We start from the raw sequence: 22925 nt of genomic DNA, 5'->3' as shown, positions 1-22925 counted from the left end.
GGTCCTTCCTGCCAGCCCCTGCACCTCCTGCAAGCTGACTCTCCAGCCCGGTGGGTGGAAGGTGGCAGTCTCCTCAACCACCTTAAATAAGAGCCCACAGCTGGTATAGTGGTACACACCTGTAATCCCAGCATTCTGGGAGGCTGAGGCAGGAAGATCAAAAGTTTGACTCCAGCCTAGGCAACTTAGACTTAGTGAGACTCTGACTGAAAATAAAAAGATTTTTTAAAGGGTAGCAATGTAGCACACCTCAAAGATACTGGTTTTAATCCCCAGTACAATCAATCAACCAATCAATCAGTCAATCAGCCAATCAATCAATAAAAAGTCCTGCCTCAGGAGCCCAGGAAGGGACTTCCTCAAGCCCAGTCCAGGAGGAGGAATGGCGCCCTGGACCCAGAAGGGTCCAGCTGTGCTGGGAAACACCATGAATGCTGGGAGAGTCCACACAACAGGCTTCCTCACCTGGCCTGCAACATCTGTGGGGGGCGGGGGGAAGAAAGGAATTAAAGCTGGGGGAGGCCTGGATTGTTGAAACTTTTCCAGTGTCATTGGAGAGCATTCTGTGGGAAGCCCAGGGAGTTTGGAAAGGCTTCCACAGCCTGGATGTATTTCCTGGTTTAAAAAAAGAGGCAATGTGAGCAGCAAATTGATTTCATAGTTATGCTAATGGTAGGTCCCTAGGGAAATAGATACCCAGAATCCTAGTGTATCAAGACACAAAAGGTCTTTGGAAATCAGTTTATCCAGGGCCCTAACCATTTTTTGTGCCTTGGATTCCTTTACCAAACTCCCAAGCCCAGGGACCTCCTTCTCTGAATAGTTTTTAAATGGATCAAATAAACAAAGGATTCAAAGGAAACCAATTATATTGAAATACGACTACGAAAGTATGTCTAAAATGTGATAGACTCACACTGATTAATGTGTTCAATTATGAGATTTAGCAGCAAGTCCCAGAGTGACCTCAACTTTGAAGTGGTGACAAGCCTTAGTGATATATATTGTGATCTCTGCAGCTGTGAGATCTCTGCCTGTTGGGGGTTCATGGAGGAGACACTGGCTCAGCCAAGATGACCACAGGGACAGTGGCAGAGCTGGGGCCCACTGGGTGGCAGCCCAGGCAGCGTTGGTCAGCAGAGCTCCCAGCTAGCTGTCCAGCCAGGTCAGACCATGGCAGGAAAGAGAACTGTCAGAGCTGTGAGGAGCACAGCTGTATCCTGTGCCTGCTGTAACACTTGCTCAGGCACCGTTCTCTACACGTGGCCCCTGCGGTCCCCTCCCCATGTGGCCATGGTGAAAGGGCAGGCATTTCCTGTTCATGGCAGAACCAGAGGGGCCCCGGGAAACAGTTCTGAAGCTCACACCACAGGCCTTCCTTGTAATCGCAGTAACAGCTACATTTAATGGTCACCTGTTAGGTACAAGGCGCTGTGCCAAACACCACATACACGAGCAGCTGCAGTCCCCCCAGCAGCCCTATGGAGGTCGGTGTTATTATTCCCATTTTGCAAATGAGAACACTGAGGCCCAGAGAAGTTAAGTAGCTTGTCCAAGATCCCACAGGCAGTAACATAACTATCAGCGCCCAGATGGACACTTAGATCTGCAGAATTCCCTGGCGCTGCCAGCCACAGAGGGCTTGGAAACCTCTCTGACCTCCTGAGCGCTGGCATCTGTGTACCAGTGAAAATGCAGATGGTGTGCCAGGCCCTGTCCTAGGTGCTGGGGCCAAGGCATGAGCCTTGCTTTCAAGAAGCTCTGTCTTGGGAAGCAAAGCTTGCAGATACTGCCCCTGAGCTGCAGGTTCAGCTAAGATGTTCTCAGTTGCATCCCCAGCACCTAGCAGCATGTGCTATGAGATCAGGGAGGGAGAGAGAAAGGTTCCTATAGCAGATGGTGACCCTTTATCTGTAGGCAACGTGAAGGACCTGCCCAGCCTCTCTCTGAAACTGAGAACTCAGATCCTGGCTGTGCAGTGTCCGCTTAGGTAACACGTCCCCTCCTCCCCTGTGCCCTCTTGCCAACACAAAAACAGCTGGCCAGGCTTCTGGCTTTCAGAGCTGCTCCTCCACCCCACTGCCAGGTGGAAGCCCTAGGCCTCCAAGGTTGGCTTCCCCAGACCAGCTCAGCCCCATCCACAGGACAGGCTGCCAGGATGTTCCGGGACAGCGCACCAAGGGGTCTGAGGTGGGGGTGCGGGAACGGGGCACTTGCTGTATGGCCCTTATTCATTAGGATCCTGTTCGGCTTCTCGTTTGAGGTTTATGACCCACCTGCCTTCCAGGACCCAACAACTCATAAATTTAAAGTAGCTATGAAATTTCTCTTGCCCTGAGTCAGGCAGGCAGGGCCTTTTCACAGAGCAGTTTTTATTCCCTTCATTCAACAGCTTCTAAATGTCTGACTGCTCCCTTGTGGGGAGCTCAGGCTTCTGACTTAACCCTGTGCCCCTTTAAATAAACGAGGAGGGGATGGGCGAGAACTAAGGCTGACTGGGGGCCTCTACCAGCCTTGTAATACCCTGGCCACTCAGAACATCCCAGGAGATCAGGAGGGATTGTTCCTTTCGCCGTTCTGCAATGATTTGTCCAGCGTCCACAAACCCGGAGGCTGAACAACAATAACAGAGAAGTACGAGGTACAAGACTTGACACATAGTGAATGTGAGCATAAAGCTGTTGCTACTGTTATCACCGTCACCTTAAAAATGTTTTAATTTGTCTTTTAAAGTAAGTTGCTGCAGAACTTAAATACATGCTCGGTTTGTCGTGGTGACATAGCGGCTGTGACTTTACACCTTGTGTCACCTCCGTCTGACTTGAGGGTTTGTCTGAAGGATGCCAGAGCAGGCTCAGGAGCCCATGTCCACGTGCGGTGATGGTGCTGGAGCTCAGGGAGCTCAGGCTGCCCTCATGTTGCCACTTTAAGCCCTTTGGAGAAGGGCGAGTGGGACTCAGTTTGAACCCTGTGGACTTGGGCGGTGCCCTCTCACCCTTGCCCACGGGCAGGTGGCCTGGTTTCCTGCCCGAGCACGTGACTCCAGCCTGCTCTCAGCTTGTCTCACTCTAGCCAGAGTTTGGGGAACAGGAGGCAGGTTTTATGGGACAATCCCACCCCTCTCTGTCTTTGCTCGTTCGCCTGGAAACTCTTGGCTGTACATCTGGGTTCTTCCAAAGCACGTTTGCTCTCCTGGCCCTCCCAGAGCCCCCTCTGCTAGGACTCTCCTTAGTGGGGGAGAGAGTGGGCCTGAACCAGAATTTGGCCTGTCTTTCTGGGGGGCTTCTGCAGGCGTCCACGTGCTGCATGCACATGTGTGGCTTGCCCGCTTAGGGGACAACAAGGCCTGTGGCCACCTAGGAAAACCTCCTGGAACCTGGAGGCAAGTTGTTACCCAGTGAAGTAAAGAGGAGCCACAGAGTGTGTGTGTGTGTGTATGTGTGTGTGTGTGTGTGTGTGTGTGTATGCGCATGTGTGACTTTGTGCGTGTGCAAGGAGAGAAGAAGCCTTTCAGGAGACAGTAAAGAGGCTTCTGCTTCCCAAATTCCAATCAGGTTTTTGGCTGAGGCTATGGTATTTCTATCCCAGCCAGCATGTTTACTTCTCTCTTTGAAACAGCCAAAAGCCCCCAAAGGTGGGGGCAGATGGCCTCTTCCTAGCACAGCTTAAGCGCCCCTCCCCAACTCCCAGATCTCCAAACAGGGCCACCTCCCAGCCTGCTTCTGGTGCAGGAAGAATGTGTGGCACTCCCAGGGATGCTGGCAGCAGCCCTGCTGCTTGGCTCCCAAATCAGAACCATCTGGTTGTATGAGGGAAGTCAGGACAGTGCCCAGAGAGAGGCGGTGTGCCTCAGTGGCAGCCCCAGGCGGCAGGATTAGTGGGCAGGCAGGCGACTGGGACTGGGCTTCAAGGAGGGAAAGTGGCAGCTGTTGCCTTGAAAACTCAGCATGTCACCAAATTCATGTTGCTTCCTCTTGTTTTTATAAATGTGTCCTCTAGGGGCTTCTGGGATTCATCGGTCTAGTTGGGGAGCCAGGAATTGTGGGAGAAAAGGTAAGTTGTTGGGGAAAAAGTAGAGCCTGTGTTGTGAGATTTGGAAAGTCAGAGCCCTGATGGATCCTGGGGGCTTAGGACATTCTTCCTGGCTCTCTCTGCCCCTTTCATTCCACCTCCTCCAAGAGCCTGTGTCCCCTTTCCCAGCATCCCCCAGGTCTCCCGCCCCGATCACCTGTTAGCACTTGCAGAAGTACACTTGGACTTTCTTGTGACACCCAGTGGATGTGTGTGACCTTGGCCCCTCGTGGCTGCCCACTGGCACTGCCCAGGGGAGGCAGCAGAAGAGAGGGAAGGTTTGTCTTGAAGAAAGGTGGAGGCTGAATGGCACCTGGGGTGCCTTGGAAGTTCCCTGCAGCTCTGTCTTGGTCTGGAGGTGATGGGGGCTCCAGCAGCAGGGGTGACCTGTGCAAGGTCACCCAGACAGCAAGTGACACACACTTTATCCACTGAGCCACTCTGCCTCATGTTGGCTTCTCATGTCCACCATGGCCCCGGATGAGGTCCTGGTCCCCCGATGAGGCCCTCTGGGACAGCCAGCACAGTCCCCCCTGGACAGATGGAGAAACTGAGGCTCACCCTCGTCTTGCCTCGCCTAAATTCCTGGCTCATCATGAGCTCATGCGTCATCACTGTATCCCAAGCCCTCTGGGCTCTGCCCTCCTCCTCTTTCTTGTCATTTGAATTTAACTTTTTATTTTTAAATAATTACAGATAAACAAGAAGTTGTAAAAAAAAATGGTACAGAAAGGTTCCTTGTGCCCTTCCCCCTGGGAACAGCTTACGGAACCATTGTGTGGTAGCAAACCCAGTTGTCCTCTTGTCACTCGAGTGTCCCGGGTCCCTTTTTACCTATAAAGTGTGGCCTTGCCCACCCTGGTACCCCCATCCTTTTGTCTGAATACGCTGAGTGACCCTTCAGCTCTTAGTTCAAACAGAGTTCTCTGACGGATGCTGGGTGTGCTGATGCATGCCTGTAATCCCAGCACTCTGGAGACTGAGGCAGGAGGATTGCCACGAGTTAGAGGCCAGCCTGGGCCACTTAGTGAATTCAGGGGCAGCCTGAACTGCATAGCAAGACCCTGTTTGAAAAAAATTCTCCCCAAGAAAAATGTTCCCACCAACCTGGCCCAGGTGGGTCATGCCCTTAGGATAATACCTGGAGCCTCACCCCTCTCCTGCTCCAGGTTGCATCTTCTGGAGATTCATGTCATCTCCCTGCCAACCCCAAGTGTCTTGCCTCCTGGGAGCCCATCTGCCTGTTTCTGCTTCTCATTGAATACGCAGAGACTAAATATTCAGGCATATAGTGTCAGGTGCACAGTAGCTGCTCGATAAATTTTCAGTAGCTGGGTGGACACAAGAAATGTGACCTCATGAAAACAGGCAGGATGTGAACTGAGGCCCTGCCTTAGGCCCCGCCTTCCAGCCACAGCTGTGTCTGCCACCCCACCCTTTCACCCAGCCTGTCTAGACTGGTCCAGAAGGAGTGATTCGGGTCCGATCCTCTAGCACCTCATCGAGGTTGGGCCAGAGTGAAAGAAAGACCTGCTATGGCTGTTTCCACCTCAGCAAGCCCAGCCCAGGGAAAGCCAGGCCTAAGGAAGACCACGTGATGTGGACCCGGATCAAAGGGGACAATGTAATTAGCGCACCCTTAATCAGGACCTTCCTGGCCCCAAGGAACTCAGTCTGTGACGTGCTACAGGGATTTCTGGGGCTCCCAGGACTTGCCCAGGGCCTTGGTCTCCACCCAGATGTAGCCATGAGCCAAGCAGCAGCTCTCCGTAGACCTTAGTCAAGTTCCTGCTCCTTCTTGGGCCCCCAGAAGGCCCTCTGCAGTTGCTTCACAGAGCCATCCACAGCCACAGCCATGACTTCTCTGCATCGTGTCTCCATCCCAGGGTGACCGTGGCATAATGGGACCACCAGGTGCTCCGGGACCCAAGGGGTCGATGGTAAGGAGTAAGTCTGCATCCTTCTGCCCTCTCCTGTTGCAGCCTAGGTGACAGTCCCACTCTTCTGCCACCTGGCGCAAGCCCCAGGTGCTCAGGATGACCAGCTACTACTCCCTCCCAGCTTGGGCTGCCCGGCTGTGGAAGGACTGAGGGGAAAGAGGCACCTGCTAGCTGACGTCTCCACCTTTTGCTTGGCAGGGTCACCCAGGAATTCCAGGTGGTGTCGGGATCCCCGGAGAGCCAGGACCCCCGGTGAGCAAAGCCTTTGTGTCCCTGAGTGCAAACTCATTGTCAAATGAGGGGGCAGTCAGATGGCAGACCCTTCCCACCACTCCCTGGCAGAGACCTTTTAACTTTTCTGAGCCTGAATTTTGCACATCTCAAAAATAGGGGAAATTATCATGGTCACGCTAACATGGTCACATGGGTTAAAGGAACTGTGGGCTAAGGAGCATTACAGAGTGACCTTGGTCATTAGCATTATGGCCTTTGTCCATTCACTCGGGAGGGTCCCCAGAGCAGCGGGTGCCAAGCACCAGGGGCGCTGCCATCCCACAGTCCTTTTAATGAGATGGGGAGTTCTTGCCATGCAGTTGGGATCAGAAGCCACACTCTGGGCTCCCACTGAGATGCTTTTTTGCCCTGTTTATGAGGAGGAAGTCACATCTGACCTGGAGCTGGAGGAGCTGGGGATGTGGAAGTGGGACTGGGGCTGAAGCAGGAGGCCCGAGGACCAGTGTTCTGCCTGGTGGGGTAGCATGGTGGCTAGGTTCCCAGCTTGGAATCTGAGGGCCCTCCTCTGCAGCCCAAAGGCTGCTGTCCAGCTCCCTCCCTGTGTTGGAGATGGAGCTATGGGAGTCCATGCCCTGGGAGGTGCCCAGGTCCGGCTGAAGCCTCCCCCTGGGTGTGTCCATCTACTCAGTGGTTAGGCCCAGACTTGGTGAAACCAGACTCACTTGCTGCTTCCAGATCCCAGAGTTGTCACTGGGTCTCCCTTGCCATAGGGGGCCCTGGTCTGGATTCATGGGGCTCCTCTTCCCAGCCAGCTGCCCCTAGTCTGCACAGAGGCCCAGAAAGCCCACTCCAGAATCAGACCCGTGGCAGTCAAGTCCTGGCCCGCACTTCCTTGATGTGGGTGTTGGCGATATTGACAGCCTCCCTGGGCCTCAGTTACCTCATCTGTAAGTTGGCATAATGCCACCCTCCCTGGAAGAACATTGTGAGAAATAAGTGGTAGAATCAGGATGCCCAGCTGGGGAAATGTTCTGCATTTCCTGAGTGCTTAATAAATGGCAGTGACTCTTTGTTAGATACAACACTTACCACCTAATGGGCTTGTCCACCAATGACATTTCTACTGATACTGTCCACACCTATGGGCTTTTCCCCATGTGTCCAGTCATTTTAACATCCACGTTCTGCTACTGCACATTAAGGACCCTCAGGAGTGTCATCCCCATTGCTGGAGGGGTGGGAGAATAGGTGGGAAGGGTCTGGGACCTGCCAGGGTCTCCCAGTGGCCTCTCAGGGTCCAGCCTCCAGGTCTGACCTCTTGGTTGAACAGAGCTGATACTGCCTTGAACTGAGGACCTTTGGAGTCATTTCATCATTCCATTTTATAGCTAGGAACCTGAGGCTTACAGGACCAAATAGCTTGTCTGAGGTTCACAGATAAGTATGTGGCAGAGGCAGGCTTTGAACCCAGCTCTCTGGTGCTGCAGCCAGGCCAGGTGAGCTCTGGGCTGTGCCTCTGCATGGAGAGGGCTCTGGGGCCTTCCCGGCGGCACACTCATGTGTCTGATCTGGAGGGCCTCAAGAACAGCCTGTCTCGCAGTGTTCACCAGCCGGCTGCCTGACCTGCCTTTTTATTGGGCCAAGCCAAGTGCATAGCTGCTTCTGCTGACAAGAAGCTAGGCTGGGACCCTGGGACCCTGGGACCCTGGGACACAGCCCCCGTCAGCCCCCAGCTTGGCTGGGCGCAGCAGCATCTGTGCCCTCTAGGCCATGCAAGAGAGGAAGGGTGCAGCAAGGGGGCTAGGCAGCACCCTGGAGTGTGGCAGAGAGAAAACCATCCCCTCCTTGGGAAAAGAGCCTGCCCCCTGGGAGTTGCTGCTTAGCTGGAGGCCCCTGCAGCTGTCACAGGGGCCCCCTGGCCGATGGGGTGAGGTTGCTGCGTGATGGCTGCCAGCTCCTTTGTCCATAGGGCCGTTGTGCACTCGAATTCCTGAGCTCTTGGCAGGTGCCAAGCCAGGCCAGGTGCTGAGAATTCAAAGCACAAAGCCTCCAGCAGTCAGTGCCAGGCTCCCCGGGTCGCTCCCCGCCTCCCTCCGTCTCCCTGTCTCCCGCTGGCCCTCCCTGGCTCTCCTTTGCTTCCGTCATTCCTCCATCAAACCAAGATAATGCACATCCTCCTGAGAGGGCCCTGTTGCTTTCTGTCCCTCCCATGCTCCCTGCTCCTCCTGCTCCCCCATCCCTGCTCACTCAGTTCTCCCATCCTCCTGGCTCCCCAGCTCCAGCCCAGGGCCATGGTCTAGACTCTTCCTCCTCCCAGCTGTCCTGTCCTGGTCATATTTAGTGTCAAGGTGAGGGTGGGGGACATAACATGGGTGGCTGCTGGGGAGAGAAAGGGAAATGGCGACCTAGGGACACCTTCTTTTCAGACTTGTCCCAGTAGCCCCCCAGTGCTGATTCTGAGAGGAGGAAGGAGGTGGCTCCCCCTGGGAGACCTCTGCCCACCCTAAGATCCAGGGAAGCCCAGGCCTCTGATCTAGGGCAGGGGCTGCCTCTCCCCGTGGGCCCACCCCTCAGGGAGGGGGCTGCAGCCTCTGAGCTCTGCCCCCGCACTCCTAGGTCCCTGTGTTACTCTCACCCCCTAAAAAGAACTTCCCCAAACTTCTCCCCCACAGGGCCCTCGAGGATCACGAGGCCCACCAGGCATTCGGGGAGCGAAGGGACACTGGGTAAGTGGATCCTGGGGCAGACGCTGAGAGGCACACTCAGAGTAGGGCCACCTGCAGAAGACCACCCCCTGGTTCCTGGCCCCTGCCGGGCTCTGGGCTGTGTGACTTTTGCAGCACCAGCCAGGAGCCCAGACTCACCCTGGGCCTGCTGCTGCATAGGTGACATGTCACCCCTGCCGCTGTCTTCGTAGCTCATTCCTGAGCTCCAGGCCTTGCTGTCCCCTGGGCCAAATGGACTCCAGTACATTCATTCATTCATTCATTCATTCAGGCACCATTTATTTAGCATCAACCTCTGGAGGCTCTGTGGATACCTTGGAAAACAGACCAGGCGTGACCTGTCTGCCTTTTCGACCCAGGGAACAGGTCTCACATGCTGCTAGGCAGACACAGACCATAGCGCAAAGGGTCATCAGCACATGGACAGTGGCTGCTTGGAGGCGCCTCCCCTGAGAGAGGGAACCAGGACAGCCTAGGAGAAGGTGACATTTGATCTATTGCCAGGTTGCAGACAGAGGGGCTGGCAGTGAAAGGCCCTAGGGTGGGGGGAAGGGTGGCATGCTTAGAGTCCCCCAGTCAACAGTGACAGGGACAAGACAGCAGGCACCATGGCAGGCAGGGCTTCTAAAACCACAGTTGTGCCCTAAAGGTAATAGGGAGCCACGAAGGGTTTTAGGTAAGAGCTGGGGTGAGCACTAACTTACTTTGTGCCAAGCACTATCACGTGCACTAACTCATTTAATCCTCAGCACTATCCTGGTAGGTAGGTGCTATCTGTAGTCCCATTTTACAGATGAGGAAACAGAGGTACAGAGAAGTTAAGTCATTTCCTCGGGTTGCACAGCTAGGAAGTGGCAGGGCTGGGATTTGAACCCAGGGAATCCAGCTCTTTTGCATACTGAATTCAGCTTCCTTTTCAATCATACAGAGTGGGTGGATGGAATGGGGTCTTTCTGCCAGTTGGCGTACCGGTGCCAGGGCACGCATCCTTGTTGTAAAGAGGAAACAAGACAGCATGGGCAGCCTAGCCCTGATATCCAAGCCTCAGGCAGGGGAATCTGTGATTATTTTTCACCTCTTGGCTGGAATTCAATGAGTTTTAAAATTTCCCTTGTACCAGATGGCCTGAGGCAGCAGCCGAGGGAGGTAAGATTAAGAGGCATTCCTGTGGCCACAGGGCCCCTCCCAGTGCCCAAGTCCTCCATCTCTTCGAGGGGACAAGGACCAAGGGCAGCCGGGTCCCTTCTGGTCCTGGAAGCAGGATTACCTGGCAGGGGAGCCTCATGGGCCCTGGCCCTGCCCTGCCCCAAAGGGAGACCCAGCCCGGACTCCCCCTCAGCTGGAGCTGTCTCCTCCACCCTTCCCATCAGCAGCTTGAGGAATTTCTCCCCTGCTTGAGGAAACCCAGGCTCCTGACCACATCAAAGTTTCCCAGCCAGAGGAGAGCATGGAGACCTGAGCCCTGCTCCCTGAAATGTTTAGCAGGAATGTAAAACCTGCAGTATTGTCCCCGAGGTCCTGCCTAACAGGCTTCCCTGGGCCACTTCCCAGACAGGTCACCGAGCATGGGGGACCCAGAGAGGTGCTCCCATGCCCATGAAGGAGCTCAGTTTTGAGCAAGCCTGCTCAGCTCCCTGGGCCCTTAGCAAGGCCTCGCTGCCATCCCGGCCTCAGTCTCCTCCTGTACCTCCTTGCCTGGGCCTGGCTGGGGCAGCCCCAGGTTCTGGGCAGGCGAGTCACTCTGGTAGAAACCCAGGACACCTCCAACTGTGGCTGTCCCCAGTCTCAGGAAAGAGGGACAGGACCAAGCAGGGACCTGCAGGACAAGCTGCTGAGTGTAGGCTAGAAGCCAGACAGGCTGGTGGTCCACTGCCTCAGCCTCCTTTGCAGGCAGGAAAGATTGGGCCTGTTTTCCCCGAGCCGGGCCCTGGTTCCCCCTGAGCTTAGCAGGGTGAGAATTTCAGACGTGTTCTCCAACTCCCTGCCCGTGCAGGCTCCTCTAAGCTCTGCCTTGCACACCCCCTGTGACTGGAAGCTCACCCTCACCCTGACAAACAGTGCCAGGCCGTGGTGAAATCAAATGGGTACCCAGCTGACTTGGGTTCAAATTATGGCTCTCCCCTTACAAGTTGTGCAACCACAGGCGAGTTTACTGCCATCTCAGTTTCCTTATTTGTGAAACAAGGATGGAGCTTTCTCCATCAGTGCTCCTGCTTCCCCCCAGAGAGACTTTGATTCCTCCAGTGAGCAGATGGCACTGGAATTCAGGCCACCCCTACGCTGTCTCTGAGCCTGCACTTCACACTCAAAACCGTCCCCATCCATGGAGCCCAGAGCCTCCGAGAGAGACCTGGGGGCGAGCAGCAGTCTCTGGGGTGCCCAGTGCTCACCAACCGGCTCCACCTCTGTCCCAGCTCTCGTGACCGGGGAGAGATCACGAGATGCCCCCACCCTGCCCACGTCACCATCCTGGGCCTGAGTCTGTGAGTCGGGGTTCAGTGTAATACAGGATCTGACACCGTCCACGAGGCCAGCACTGTTCCCAGCCCAGGTGTGGGACTGAGCCTTGGGAGCTCTGGGCCACTGGCTAAGCAGAGTTGTCACTTTTCTGGCTCAATTATTAATGGAAAATGTTCTTGTTGGATTTTTACATGATTGTTCCTCTTTTAGTTTCATCAGCCTCCTCATCCGGACTTTCCCTAACTCTTGTTCTGGGGAGGGGCCCAGGCTGGTCTCTGGCCTGAGGTTGGCCAGCCCCCCTCACAGGGCAGTTTGTCCCCTGACCTCTGCTGAACAAATGCTCCGACTGTGTCTCTGGGGGGTCCCTGCTCCTGCCCCTGCCCCTGCCCCTGCCCAGCCCTGCTCTTCCCCTGAGAGCTGGGCCAGCGTAGCTTGCATGTCTGGCTGGACAGGGCTCTGCCCAGGTCTGACTGTATGCAGACGCTGTGGAGCCTGGCAGGGTCAGCCTTTCTTACCGGCTGGGATCCCTGCCCTTGTCCCGCCGCACACACGAGCTCTGGGAAGACCCGGCTGTGGTCACGTGACTAGGCGTTTCTCAGCTCTGGCCCTGTCTCCAGGTCTGTCACATCTGTGAAGTGGGTTGGTGAAGTGACCTGCCCTCCTCCCCACGGTCTCTGTCCCTCTTTGCAGTACTGAGGATTGAACCCAGGGCTTTCTCACTGAGCTACATCCCTGGCCCTATTTGTTTGTTTATTTATTTATTTAACACAGGATGTGTTCATGTTTGTTTTTGTATTGTTTAATTTCTCTTTCAACAATGTTTTGTTTTATTTCTTAAAATTTTTAGTAGCACCTGTTTGCAGTAATGAAATCTCTTGTGTGGAGGTGGTACGAGTACATAGCACATCTTCATTCTTCTTTTCATTCCCTTCCTTCCATCTGCTGCTCCCCTTCCCATTTGAGAACAATCTGTCTCCCTATTTCCTATTATCTATTTTTTTTTTTTGTCTTTTTTTTGTTGTTGTTACCGGGGATCAAACTCGGGGACTTGCGCTTGCAAGGGAGGTGCCAGAACCACTGAGCTAAATCCCTGGCCCCTCTCTTATCTATTTCTTATAAAATTTTGCTTAGGAAAAGAAAAACTTGTATAAATATTTTAATACTAAATTTATTGAGACGTCATGAGATTCATACAAGTTATCTTTGGCCTCTACAGTTGCAAAAGGTGCTCAAAGTGGTGGCCAGTTGGCTTCCAGGCATTTATTAGTATGGTGAACTGCAACTTGGTTAGCTTTGGTCATTGAGATGGCTGCACATGCATTTCCAATTTCTTCTCTAAGGGCTGGCAGTGTAGTGGGTTTTCTGCCATATGTGATATCCTGTAGGGTCCCCCATAAGGGAGTAACACCATCTGATGAAAGAACATCACACTATTTTTCTTTTCCTGAAGTGTGTATATATTTTTTGGTGGACTCTATGTATATATTTATTTATTTATTTGGCTGGTTGTTTTTGGGGGGTTTGTTTGTTGTAATTTTTGAGACAGGGTCTTGCTAAGTCATTAAATTGCCTAGGCTGGCTCAAACTTTTGATCCTCCTGCCTCAGCTTCCTAAGGTGTTGGGATTATAGACATGTACCAGCATCCCTGGCTCCAGGATCTCCCTAAACAGGGTTATGTACATGACAGCTTCATTCTCAAAGCTGTGCCGTGTCCTCTGCAGAGCCACCTCGGCCGTCATTGCAGGCCCTTAGGTGGCCATGTATGGACAGGGGAAAGTTTTGGAAGGGAAAGTTCCAGGCTCTGGGCAGCCCTGCCCATCTGATTCCCAGCCCAAGGGAGATCCCTGCCGTCCACCATGCAAGAACCTTCTTCCTATTCCAGGGTCCCCGAGGACCAGACGGATCAGCTGGAGAGCAGGGGTCCAGGGGCCAGAAGGTACTGACCCTGTAGGCTGCCCTTCCTCACCACAATCCCGCTGGATCAGGGAGCCAAGTGCCAGCCCCCTTAGGGACAGCAGGGAGAGGCTGTAGGGTGCATTCCTGAGACTCATCTGCCACCCTCCTCCCCCCTGCAAGCCCTGAGCAAGACACAAGGGAGGGACAGTGAGAGCTAGGGGGAGTCACTGTACCCTCAAACCCATGGGAGCCCAGGCTTCTTGAGATGCCTCTGATGTCCCCTCAGTAGGAAGAGGTCCTTGGTTCGTGACCCCAGATACCTGGTGACTGTGGGAAGCCACCCTTTGCTGGCAATTGGTTTTTCCAGCTGCACAGTGGGAGTGGAGGAGGACCCTGGTCTCCTGGGTTCCTCTCCTGTCCCCTGGGTTGGGTCCCTTCCAGTGCAGAGCTGTCCAATTCCTGTCCCAGCTTTACTTCTCTGCTCCCACAGGGCCCTGCAGGACCTCAGGGCAGACCGGGCCCACCTGGACAGCAGGTACATGGGGCAAAGCCATGCTGGCTAGCCGCTGGACCCCTACCCCACTCCCCGCCCGTGATGTGTGCCTCTAATGACCACTTAATGTGCTTCCAGGGTGCAGCTGGTGAGCAAGGCCACTCAGGGCCTCTAGGCTTTCTTGTAAGTAGAATGAGTCCCTGCAGTTCCCAGCAGGGGGCTGTGGGGCGGGCTGGGGCAGAGTAGCCCAGGTTCCCTCCCTGCAGTGGAAACTCCATATCCCTACACAGAAGTTCCTGGCATGGCTCCCACAGCAGGTTCTCAGCTTCAACACCCATCACAAGGCTGCAGAGGGTGGGGTAGGACCCAGAGGTGCTTCAAGCACTGCCAGAGGTTGAAGGTCAGGGTACAGGCAGGGTGGAGAAGGCTGGGAAGGGACTGAGGTCACCTTGTCTTTCTCTGCAGGGCATTCCGGGTCCCTCAGGCCCCCCAGGTGCCAAGGGCCTCCCAGGAGAACCGGTAAGCATCCTCTCCCTGCTGCTCTGGCATCCTTGCCCCTGGCAGGCTGGGCTTAGAGACCCCACCAGCCGGTCTGTGGGCTGTGTGGTCAGACAAGGAGAGGCGTTGGCAAGGGACAGTGCCAGGGCTCTGCCGGCCCAATGAACCAGGCTCTGGGTGGAGCGGGGTCCCTCCACAGTGCCCCTCCCTTATCATTCTGTCACGAGGAAGACGTGAGAGAAGGTAGAGAGGGTGCCAGGCACCGAGAAAGCAGAAGGAGGGAGGGAGGCAGGGAAGCAGGGCGGGTAAGAATAAGCTACCAGCCACGGGGATCCTCCAGGGGAGCGTGGCCTAGGGGAGGCAGGAGGAGGTCACCCTGTGGCCCTGGAGAGCCCACTCCTCCTCCCAAGGCACAGAGCCACCGAAGGGCGTGGAGCAGAGGCGGTGACCCTCTGGGTTCACCCTTTAGAGGAGGCCTCAGTGGTTGGGGACCCTAGGAGGCTGGGCCCCTCCCCCTTGGTGGACTGGGGTCCCCACTGCTCCAGACTGCATCATCGAGCCCCAGCCCCAGGGAGGCCCAAGCCGGCATCTGCCAATGTCTGTGTGTCTGTCTGTCCTGCAGGGCCCTCAGGGACTGCAGGGGCCAGCTGGCCCTCCAGGAGAGATGGGGCCCAAGGTGAGTGTCCCTCACTGCTGTAGTGGGCCCTGCCCCTCGGACACAGCCTGCCCTCCCTGTCCCGGCCCAGGGTGACGGGCAAGGCCATCCACATGGTGGTGCAGCCTGGACAGCGGAGGTTGGCCGAGCAGGGGAGCCATGCTGGGGCACAGGGCGAGGGGACCTGGTGCGTTGGTGGGGGGAGGGTGCCAGGACCCTCCTGGAGGTTTCCGGTGCCTCTTTAGGTGTCACTGAAAGTAGCAGCCTCTGTCCGCCCAGTCCTTGCTGAGAGTTCAGCACAGTGAATGTGACCTGGCCCACTGAGGGTCACTAGGCCAGGAGCTGAGAAGGGGCCTCAGACACTGGCCACATCCAGAAGCAAACTGAGCTCTGGGGATTGCACAAGGCCATAGCCATGCCCTGGTGACAGTTCAGGATCCTCCTGCCCTCATCGCCCTGGTCAGCTATGAGAGAACCACGGCTGGAACCACCCAGCCCTGGATACCCACTGACCTCCCCCGTCCTTATGGAATCATGAATTTTCCTGCCCATCCTGCCAAGGTCAACTGCACGCACGCATGGGGAGGGATAGGTCCAGCGGCCACTGGTAGTCCGGGTCTCTGCCAGCCCAGCCAGCCCCAAGTTCCTGGACTGTAGCTCTCTCCCATGCTTGGCCTCATGCTGTGCGGCCTGAGCTTACTCCTTGCCTCTCTGGGTCTCAGTTTTCCCCCTTTACAACCAGGGCCAGCCCTTGCTGTGGGAGACTCTGATAGCCTTTTCTTTTCTTGCAGGGGCCGCCGGGTGCCGTGGGAGAACTGGGCCTTCCTGGGGAAGCTGGGATGAAGGTGAGGCAGGATGAAAGGCAAGAAAAGTGACTTCTTGAGATCAGCTTCCAGCTGGCAGCTCCATCCTCCCCATGGGGAGAAATGGGCCTTTCTTATGCGTGGGATAATGGGTTCTCTGTGCTGCAGGCTGGGGAGCGGGGCCTGGCGTGGCCACAGTGGGAGGCCTCCCCTGCCCAGAGCCCCCAGCCCAACTCTTGCAGTGTTTTCTGTGGCTCCTGCCTGCCTCCACACCCAGGTGGCTGTGCCTCCAGGCCTGCGTGATGCCATCTGCACTTTCGCCCTGGTGTCCTCATTACCTGCCAGGAAACAGGTGCCCACTGATCCCTGGGCCCAAAGAAAGCCCCTCCCCATGGCTGCTGGAAGAAGACCCTGTCCTGTGGAGGCCCAGCCGATGACCCATACTAGCAGCCCAGGACATTGCAGAGGCCCAGCCCAGGAGAATCACACAAGGGCTTGGGACTTAAGCAGATCACCCCCTCTAGGCCCAGCTCGTCACCCTTGGCTCAGTTCCAGGACCTTTGCTCAAAAAACAATGAAGAAAACTACCCCGTGTATAAAACAGAAGTGGGTTGTTGCAGCTGGGGCTGAGGGATCATAGCTCTGCCCCCTCCCTGTGTCCCCAGACACCAGCAAGAAATCCTAGGGTGAGAAGATCCTCTGGGTCCCTCAGGGAGCACGTGACATTCAACCTTCCTTGTTTGGGTCTCTCTGCAAGTCTCAAGGGAGAGTAAAGAATGTGTCCAGTCAGAGTTGTCATCCTGCACCTGATGCTGCTGGGACCAGGCTACCTGGGTTAGGGTCCCAAGTGTGTCATGAGAGACATGAGCTCCACTGCAGTGTGGGCTTGCTGTGGAACCCCTCAGCCCCCCATCTTCCTCTGTGGAAGAACGCCTTTCCTTCCGGTGTTAGGGAAGTCACATGTCCATTTTAACAAGTACTTAGAACAATGTTGAAGAAGTGGTAGTGTGGTGGAGATGTGGTGGTGAAGATGGTGCTGGCGGTGATGACAGTGCTGGTGCTGGTTACCAGGACGATGGTGCTGGTGGTGATTGTTACCATGGTGGTGGTGGAGGCGGAGGTGGTGATCTTTCTGTCCTGGTGTGAGAGAAGCCCATGGCCGGAGCTGATTTGGATTAGGGACTCCGGTGTCTTACAGTTTTGGTCCTTGGGAAAGACTTTCCCTGGCCGCCCCTCCTTACCCCAATTCAGAGCCAGTGGAAACAGAAAGTGTGGTGAGGGCTGCAGCTGGCCCTGCCCACCTTCATATGCTTGTCTTTCACTTCTCCTAGGGCGACTTTGGACCCCTGGGCACCCCTGGGGAGCAGGGCCTCACTGGGCAGCGGGTAAGTTGAAGCAGATATATTCTCCCTGGAAAGCCCCGAGGGTGTGTAGGTACTGGGAGAAGAGAGGAGCTTCACTCAGTGTCCGCAAGCCTGTTTCCTCAGCTGTAGAAATCGACCAGGAATTTCGACAGCCTGGCCCAGTCTCCCTCGGTGGCCAGCGTTTCCACAACGTGAGAAAAGCATTCTGTAGTCAAAATGTTGAGGCGCACTGGATGCTTAGTGTTCCCTCTTACACATTAGCAGTCCAATTTAGATGGTCTGAGAAGCCCTGTCGTCAAGAAAGTGGCTGCTGGGCTGGGGATTTAGCTCAGTGGTTCCGGCGCCTGCCTTGAAAGTGCAAGGTTCCGAGTTCGATCGCCGGTACCAGAAAAAAAAAAGAAAGTGGCTTCTGGATTAACCCAGGGCCTTGAATATATTTAATCTCCAAGTGTTTTTATTGATAAACATGTTATCCTCAAAAGCTCATCCATGAACAGTTACCCTCTCCTTGTCCAAAATAAATGCACAAAGCTTGTCTTACTGTAAGAAGCTCTGCAAGGCCCCTGTGCCCACCTCCCTATGCTCACAAGTCTATTAGGTCCCTGCGTGCATCCTTAGCACCTGCAGGTGGAGCAAGCGGGGCCCAAGAATGACAGGGAGGTAGTTCGATTCTCAGTTCAAGGGTACCAGGCTTCTGACTCAAGTCTCTTTGCTTCTCATCTTCCCTTCTCTGCAATGCTTCATACTACCCATGGTCCAGAGTCTGCAGAGGCTCCGTGAATTAAGACCGAGCGAGAGGGGAAGGTTGTACAGCATGGAGCTGGGGCCCTGAGATGGCAAGGCTTGGGCATCTACTAAGCTTGGTCAGTAGAATCTTCTTACAGGGCAGTGTTAAGAAAGATCCTGAGCTCCATCAGGACCCATAGGGAAGAGAGGAGCAAGCACTCAACTACTGTAGCCACAGTGTGTCAGGAACCCAGCAGCAAGTAGCAGAAGGCCTATCTCATAGAGCTTCTAGTGGATCAATTAGTAATGTCTTCCACGGGTGCAAGAGGAACAGAATTTGCACACTTGTTGCTTCCCTAAGGAGGGCAGTAAGGTCTTGCTCCCGTTCCAATAAGGAGATCTCAAGCAACTGCCATTGTGGGGCACTGGCACAGCCTTAGAGCAGCCTGGAAGGAAGGGGTGCCAGCCCCATTTCCCAGATGAAGAAACTGATGGCATGGGGACTGAGTAGTGTGCTGTGTTTAGACAGCCAATGAGTGAGAAGCCAGAATGGTGCTGAGATCTGCTGAGGCAAAGTTGGCACTTAACCAGGAGACAGAGCAGCCTGTGGTCTGGGGTCTGTGCATCACTTCCTGGGGGGCCGAGGGTGAGGCCTCAGCCTTCTACTCATTCATTCATTCAGCCTGGATGCTCTGTGCCTGAAGTGGGCCAAGCCTGTGGGCCTCTAGCCTGTGGATCAGGGGTGGAGTTCTGTTGGGGGACAGGGAGGGAGGGAGAGCATACGGCCCCACCCCCGTAATGTCTTCTGCCTTTTCTATCACCCTCTCCAGGGGGAGCCAGGCCTCGAGGGAGACAGTGGCCCTGCAGGGCCCGATGGCCTGAAGGTAAGTGCTCTTCCAAGAGTACCTTAAAGGACCTAAGCTTCCTCCCCAGCACTGGCTCCCACGCAGCTCTCTGGTCGACCTCCACTCCCAGTGACACCAAGGTGGGGTCAGCAGTGCCCAGTGCCGCCTGCTGCCTACCGGTTCCTGCCTGGCCACATCCCGCCTCCCACCCTCCTTCCTGGTCTTTCTTAAAATGTCAGCTCCTCTTGGCTAAGGGCAGTTCCTGAGCACTTGATCTATGTCAGACCCCGAGTCAGGGGCACTGCTGGCCATCACCTTCCAGCATCCTGAGAGATCAGGAAATGATCCTAATCCCATGACCTGTAATCACTAATTAGGAATTGGGGAAGACTAACCCCGTGGGTACCAGGCACTGTGCTGAGCTCTTTGAATGCATCACCTCCATCACTGCTCCAAGGGAAATTTTATCTTTAGATGAGGAAACAGACTCAGAGAGGTTAAGCAACTCCCCCAAGGACACATAGCTAGTAATTGGCACATCCAGGACCTAAATGTAGGCCTGTTTGGCTCCAAAGTCCTGCTCACTCTGCTGCAGTGTGCCAGGTGAGGAGCAGAGGCTTATGGGAGCAGAGAGAGGTTCATTTGCAGGGTGTGGCTGGGAGTGGAGGGGCTGAAATGCAAACCACAGGCCATAGGTGCCAAAGCCTGCTGGCCAAGCTCAGCCCCAAGTGCTGGGTTCCCACCTGTGGTGCACTCAGGCAGGCGGGCACCCCTCTAACCAGCCCCTGCAGCCCTGGCCTGGCCCTGCCTGTGTCTCAGGCCTGGCCTGGCCCCAGGGTAGACCTGTCATGTGATGCAAGTCAGCTGTCCACCCAAGTGCCATGTCTCTAATCCCCTCCATCACCCCCTGCTTTCCACATGACCTCAGATAAGCATTCCCCTTCTCTGGGCCTCAGTTTCCCCATCCCCAGATTCCTGCCCCCACTACTTCCTCCCACAGTTGTCCTGGGTTGGCTCCTACTGGCGCTTTCCCTTGCAAGGGTGAGAGCGCCCCCTGTCTGTGTCACCTGTCTACTTTCTTTCTTTTTTTTTTGGTACCTGAGATCAAACTCGGGTCCTTGCACTTTTGAGGCAGGCAGAGGAACCACTGAGCTAAATCCCCGGCCCAAAGTGATTTGTTTGTTTGTTTGTTTGTTTTTACCTGTCTACTTTCTCTGACCCCAGCCCTGCTGAGTTCTGGGTCCTGCTGGGTCCTGGTGGGACTCGGAGCATTATCGGACCTCCACGTCCCTGGCCAGGTGCTGACCACTGTGTGGTGTTGGTGACAACCCTTAGTGTCCAGTGCTTTGTGCACTTGCTGTGGGCCAGGTACCACCTGCCATAAAGGCCCCCATCTTTGTATTCACAGCCCCTTTAGTCCGGTCCTCCTAGCCGGAATATCAACACCCACCTGACAGATGAGGGAGCTGAGGCACAATGCCGCAGCCTTGTCTCTCCCCTTCTGGCCTGACACCTCTCCGTGGAATCTGCCAGGGTGGTATGGGCAGTGTTTTCCAGGCTCGGCTGCCTCCCATCGTTTTTCTTCCTCTACTTGTCATGGTTCCTTGGTCCTGGACTTGCCCCTTTTTGCTCCCTCAAACCCATTCTGTCCTCTTACTTGGACCAGAGGAGTCGCTCAGGTGCTGTGCACCTGTGTGGTCCCTGGGCCTCCCATGAATCCTGGGAGAGACTGTTTTCTTTATGCAGTCACCTCGCAGTGAAAACTACCTCTTGGACGTGTGCAGCACTTTAAAGTTTGTAGGGTGCTTCTTGCCCAACATCTCTCTGTCATCTCTTGGTGGCAATGGTGAGAGTGACACAGTGACCTATAATCACTCTCTTATAAGCAGTGCGCATTGCCAGGCACTGGGCTAAGCTGTCTACAGGGCTTCTTTCCTTCAGGCCTTACAATGCCCTTGGATCCTTATTCACAAATGAGGAAACTGCCCAGGGCCATAGCAGTCGGAATACTTAGGGAGCATGAGCCAAGGATGGGGAGCACAGGTCATCGACATCGGAAGGGGCAGAGCCTGGGTTCTCCCTGTAATGGAGTCTCCACCTCTCTTTGGCCCTCACTTTTTCCCACGTGTAAACTGAGAGCTTTGAGCCAGGCAACTGCCAGGGCTCTTTGGAGCATTGGCAGGCATCCCAGGATTTGGGGTGTCTGGGCACCCCCAGAACCCATTCTGCATGGGATCCACAAGCAGCCACACCCTGTTGTGGCAGCCCAGATTGTGGACTGGGGGGCTGGCCATCCCTGGAGCTCAGCCTGTCCCTGAAACCCAGCCCTGCTGCTGGGAGCACCCTCCTCTGAGAGCCAGGACAGCCAGTGGCCAAGTGGACAAGCCAGGAGCAGAGCTCTGGAGTCAGGCCCCTGTCTTCGTGCCAGGCTGTTCTTGGACCCTGAGAGTCACAGTGGGATGGGACCTCAGAAGCCCACCTGGTGCTCAGACCTGCTCTGCACCAACCCTTCCCCCAGCTGTGTGATCTGTGTCCCTAGGCTGAGCTGGAAAGTGCCCTGCCACTGCCCCTGGGTGCAGGGATGAGCTCACAGTGGTCATGTTCTCCAGCTTCTTCTCGAGCAGGCCAAGCACCAGCCTCCTGCTCTGGGCCCTCTACATGCTGCTCTCTCTCTCTGCACATGAGTTATCTGCATCCCTTGTGAAGTGTAACACTGGGAAACAAAACTGGCAAAGCCACACTGCTTTTCCCAGCCTGCTGCCATGATCTGTCCCTTCCTTGTTCATGTGACTCCATGCCCTGCCCTTCTTCCAGCCTCCTGGCCTGTTACCACTGAGCCATTGCAAACTTGCCCAAGGCCACCAGGCCTGCCAGCTGGCAGGAGATGGCTTTCGGATGGACGCTGCCCAAGCTGCACCCCTCACTCCTGCTCTGCCCTAGTGCCCAGGGAAGCAGCCCACATCCCACCCTGCAGGAGCCCAACCCTTCTGTGGTCCCCAGGAACATGGGAGGTGACAAATGAGGGAGGGAGCTCCATATATAGAGTTGGTTTCTCCAAAACCTTTGCAAAGCCAGCTGTCATGGAGAACCACAAGAGCCCGCATGCATCCTTTGGGCTTATTCTCTGAGGGAATCGGCCAGGTGTCCAAGCCCCTGTTGCCAACTCCAACTCCTCTACAAGCTGAGAGCCTTTAGGCCAAATGACTTAACTCAGCTGTGCCTCAGTTTCCTCATCTGTAAAACAGGACAGAAAGAGGCTCTACCTTGAAAGGCTTCTGTGAGGATCGAGTCTGATCCATGCCCAAAGACCCAAAATTGGCTGAGTCCAAGGGGGTGCTGTGCTAATGTGGGTGCCGTCTGCTTGTCCTACAGTGAGGGGGTGGTGGCATGCAGGGGAGGCAGCAGCAGGACAGCAAGGTCCCCATGGCTCACACAGGCAGCAGGAAGGTGGGCGGTGCACAGTAGTGCACCAGGCCTTTGGGCTGGAGTTTTCCGCTAACCAGCTGCATGGTCTGAGAAGGGCGGCCTCTGTGCTGCAGGCCTGGACATGGCCGTCACAGCCTGGCTTAGTCTTTGTCACCGGTATTACTCTAACTAGGGCCATGTGAGCAAGGGCTGCAGACGCACCTCAGAGAAGCAAATGCAGCTGGTTCTGAGGGCCATTGGGGCGCATCTTCTAACTCAGTCTGAGTCTCACTCCGCTCCTGTCCTCCCTGCATGTCTAACTTGGGAAAACAACTGTCTCCAAACCTGGTCCATTCAGGGGACTCCTGGGGAGGTGGTGTCAGCACTGTGGCTTCTCTGAGCCCTGGCCTGGCCCCAGTGAAGGCAGGGACAGGGAAAGTCCTCATGGCTTTGATGTTTCCCAGGGCGGCTCAGAGAGCTGTCGAGGAACCCAGGGTGGGTGGCTGTGGACACCATGCAGCCCTGGGGCTTGGGGCACTTGTGACCTGGTGACTCATCTGTACTCCCCTCTCTCTGCTCCTCCTGGCCTTCTGACACAGGGGGACAGGGGGGACCCAGGGCCTGACGGTGAACGTGGTGAGAAAGGCCAGGAAGGGCTGAAGGGCGAGGACGGGCACCCTGGGCCTCCTGGCATCACTGGCATCCGGGTGAGTACAGTTGGGGATGGAGGGGACACTCACGCCTGCTAGGGCAGCTGGGCGGGAGCTTTTGACAGCCGCCACCAAAAACGTGGTGGACCTTGTTTCAC

The 22925-nt window shown here is 55.4% G+C and overlaps 1 protein-coding gene across 6 annotated transcripts in view; it reads left to right on the top strand.

Moving 5' to 3' along the window:
* Positions 1-22925, top strand: part of Col27a1 (collagen type XXVII alpha 1 chain) — a 118312-nt gene that overhangs the window by 74086 nt on the left and 21301 nt on the right. For all 6 annotated transcript variants that reach the window (XM_013073745.3, XM_004849506.4, XM_087183323.1 and 3 more), the window contains 13 exons: positions 4000-4053; positions 5958-6011; positions 6210-6263; positions 8918-8971; positions 13315-13368; positions 13819-13863; positions 13960-14004; positions 14287-14340; positions 14942-14995; positions 15766-15819; positions 17109-17162; positions 18698-18751; positions 22717-22824. In XM_013073745.3, the coding sequence (XP_012929199.2) occupies positions 4000-4053; positions 5958-6011; positions 6210-6263; positions 8918-8971; positions 13315-13368; positions 13819-13863; positions 13960-14004; positions 14287-14340; positions 14942-14995; positions 15766-15819; positions 17109-17162; positions 18698-18751; positions 22717-22824 (738 nt within the window). The remainder of the gene's footprint in view (positions 1-3999; positions 4054-5957; positions 6012-6209; positions 6264-8917; positions 8972-13314; positions 13369-13818; positions 13864-13959; positions 14005-14286; positions 14341-14941; positions 14996-15765; positions 15820-17108; positions 17163-18697; positions 18752-22716; positions 22825-22925) is intronic.

The sequence above is a fragment of the Heterocephalus glaber genome, unplaced genomic scaffold, assembly GCF_053883595.1.
Source record: "Heterocephalus glaber isolate CG9 unplaced genomic scaffold, H.glaber_assembly_v1.0 deba00001479, whole genome shotgun sequence".
Classification (NCBI taxonomy): Eukaryota; Metazoa; Chordata; class Mammalia; order Rodentia; family Bathyergidae; genus Heterocephalus; species Heterocephalus glaber.
Note: the sequence above shows the minus strand (reverse complement) of the source record. Positions and strands in the feature narration are given on the sequence as shown.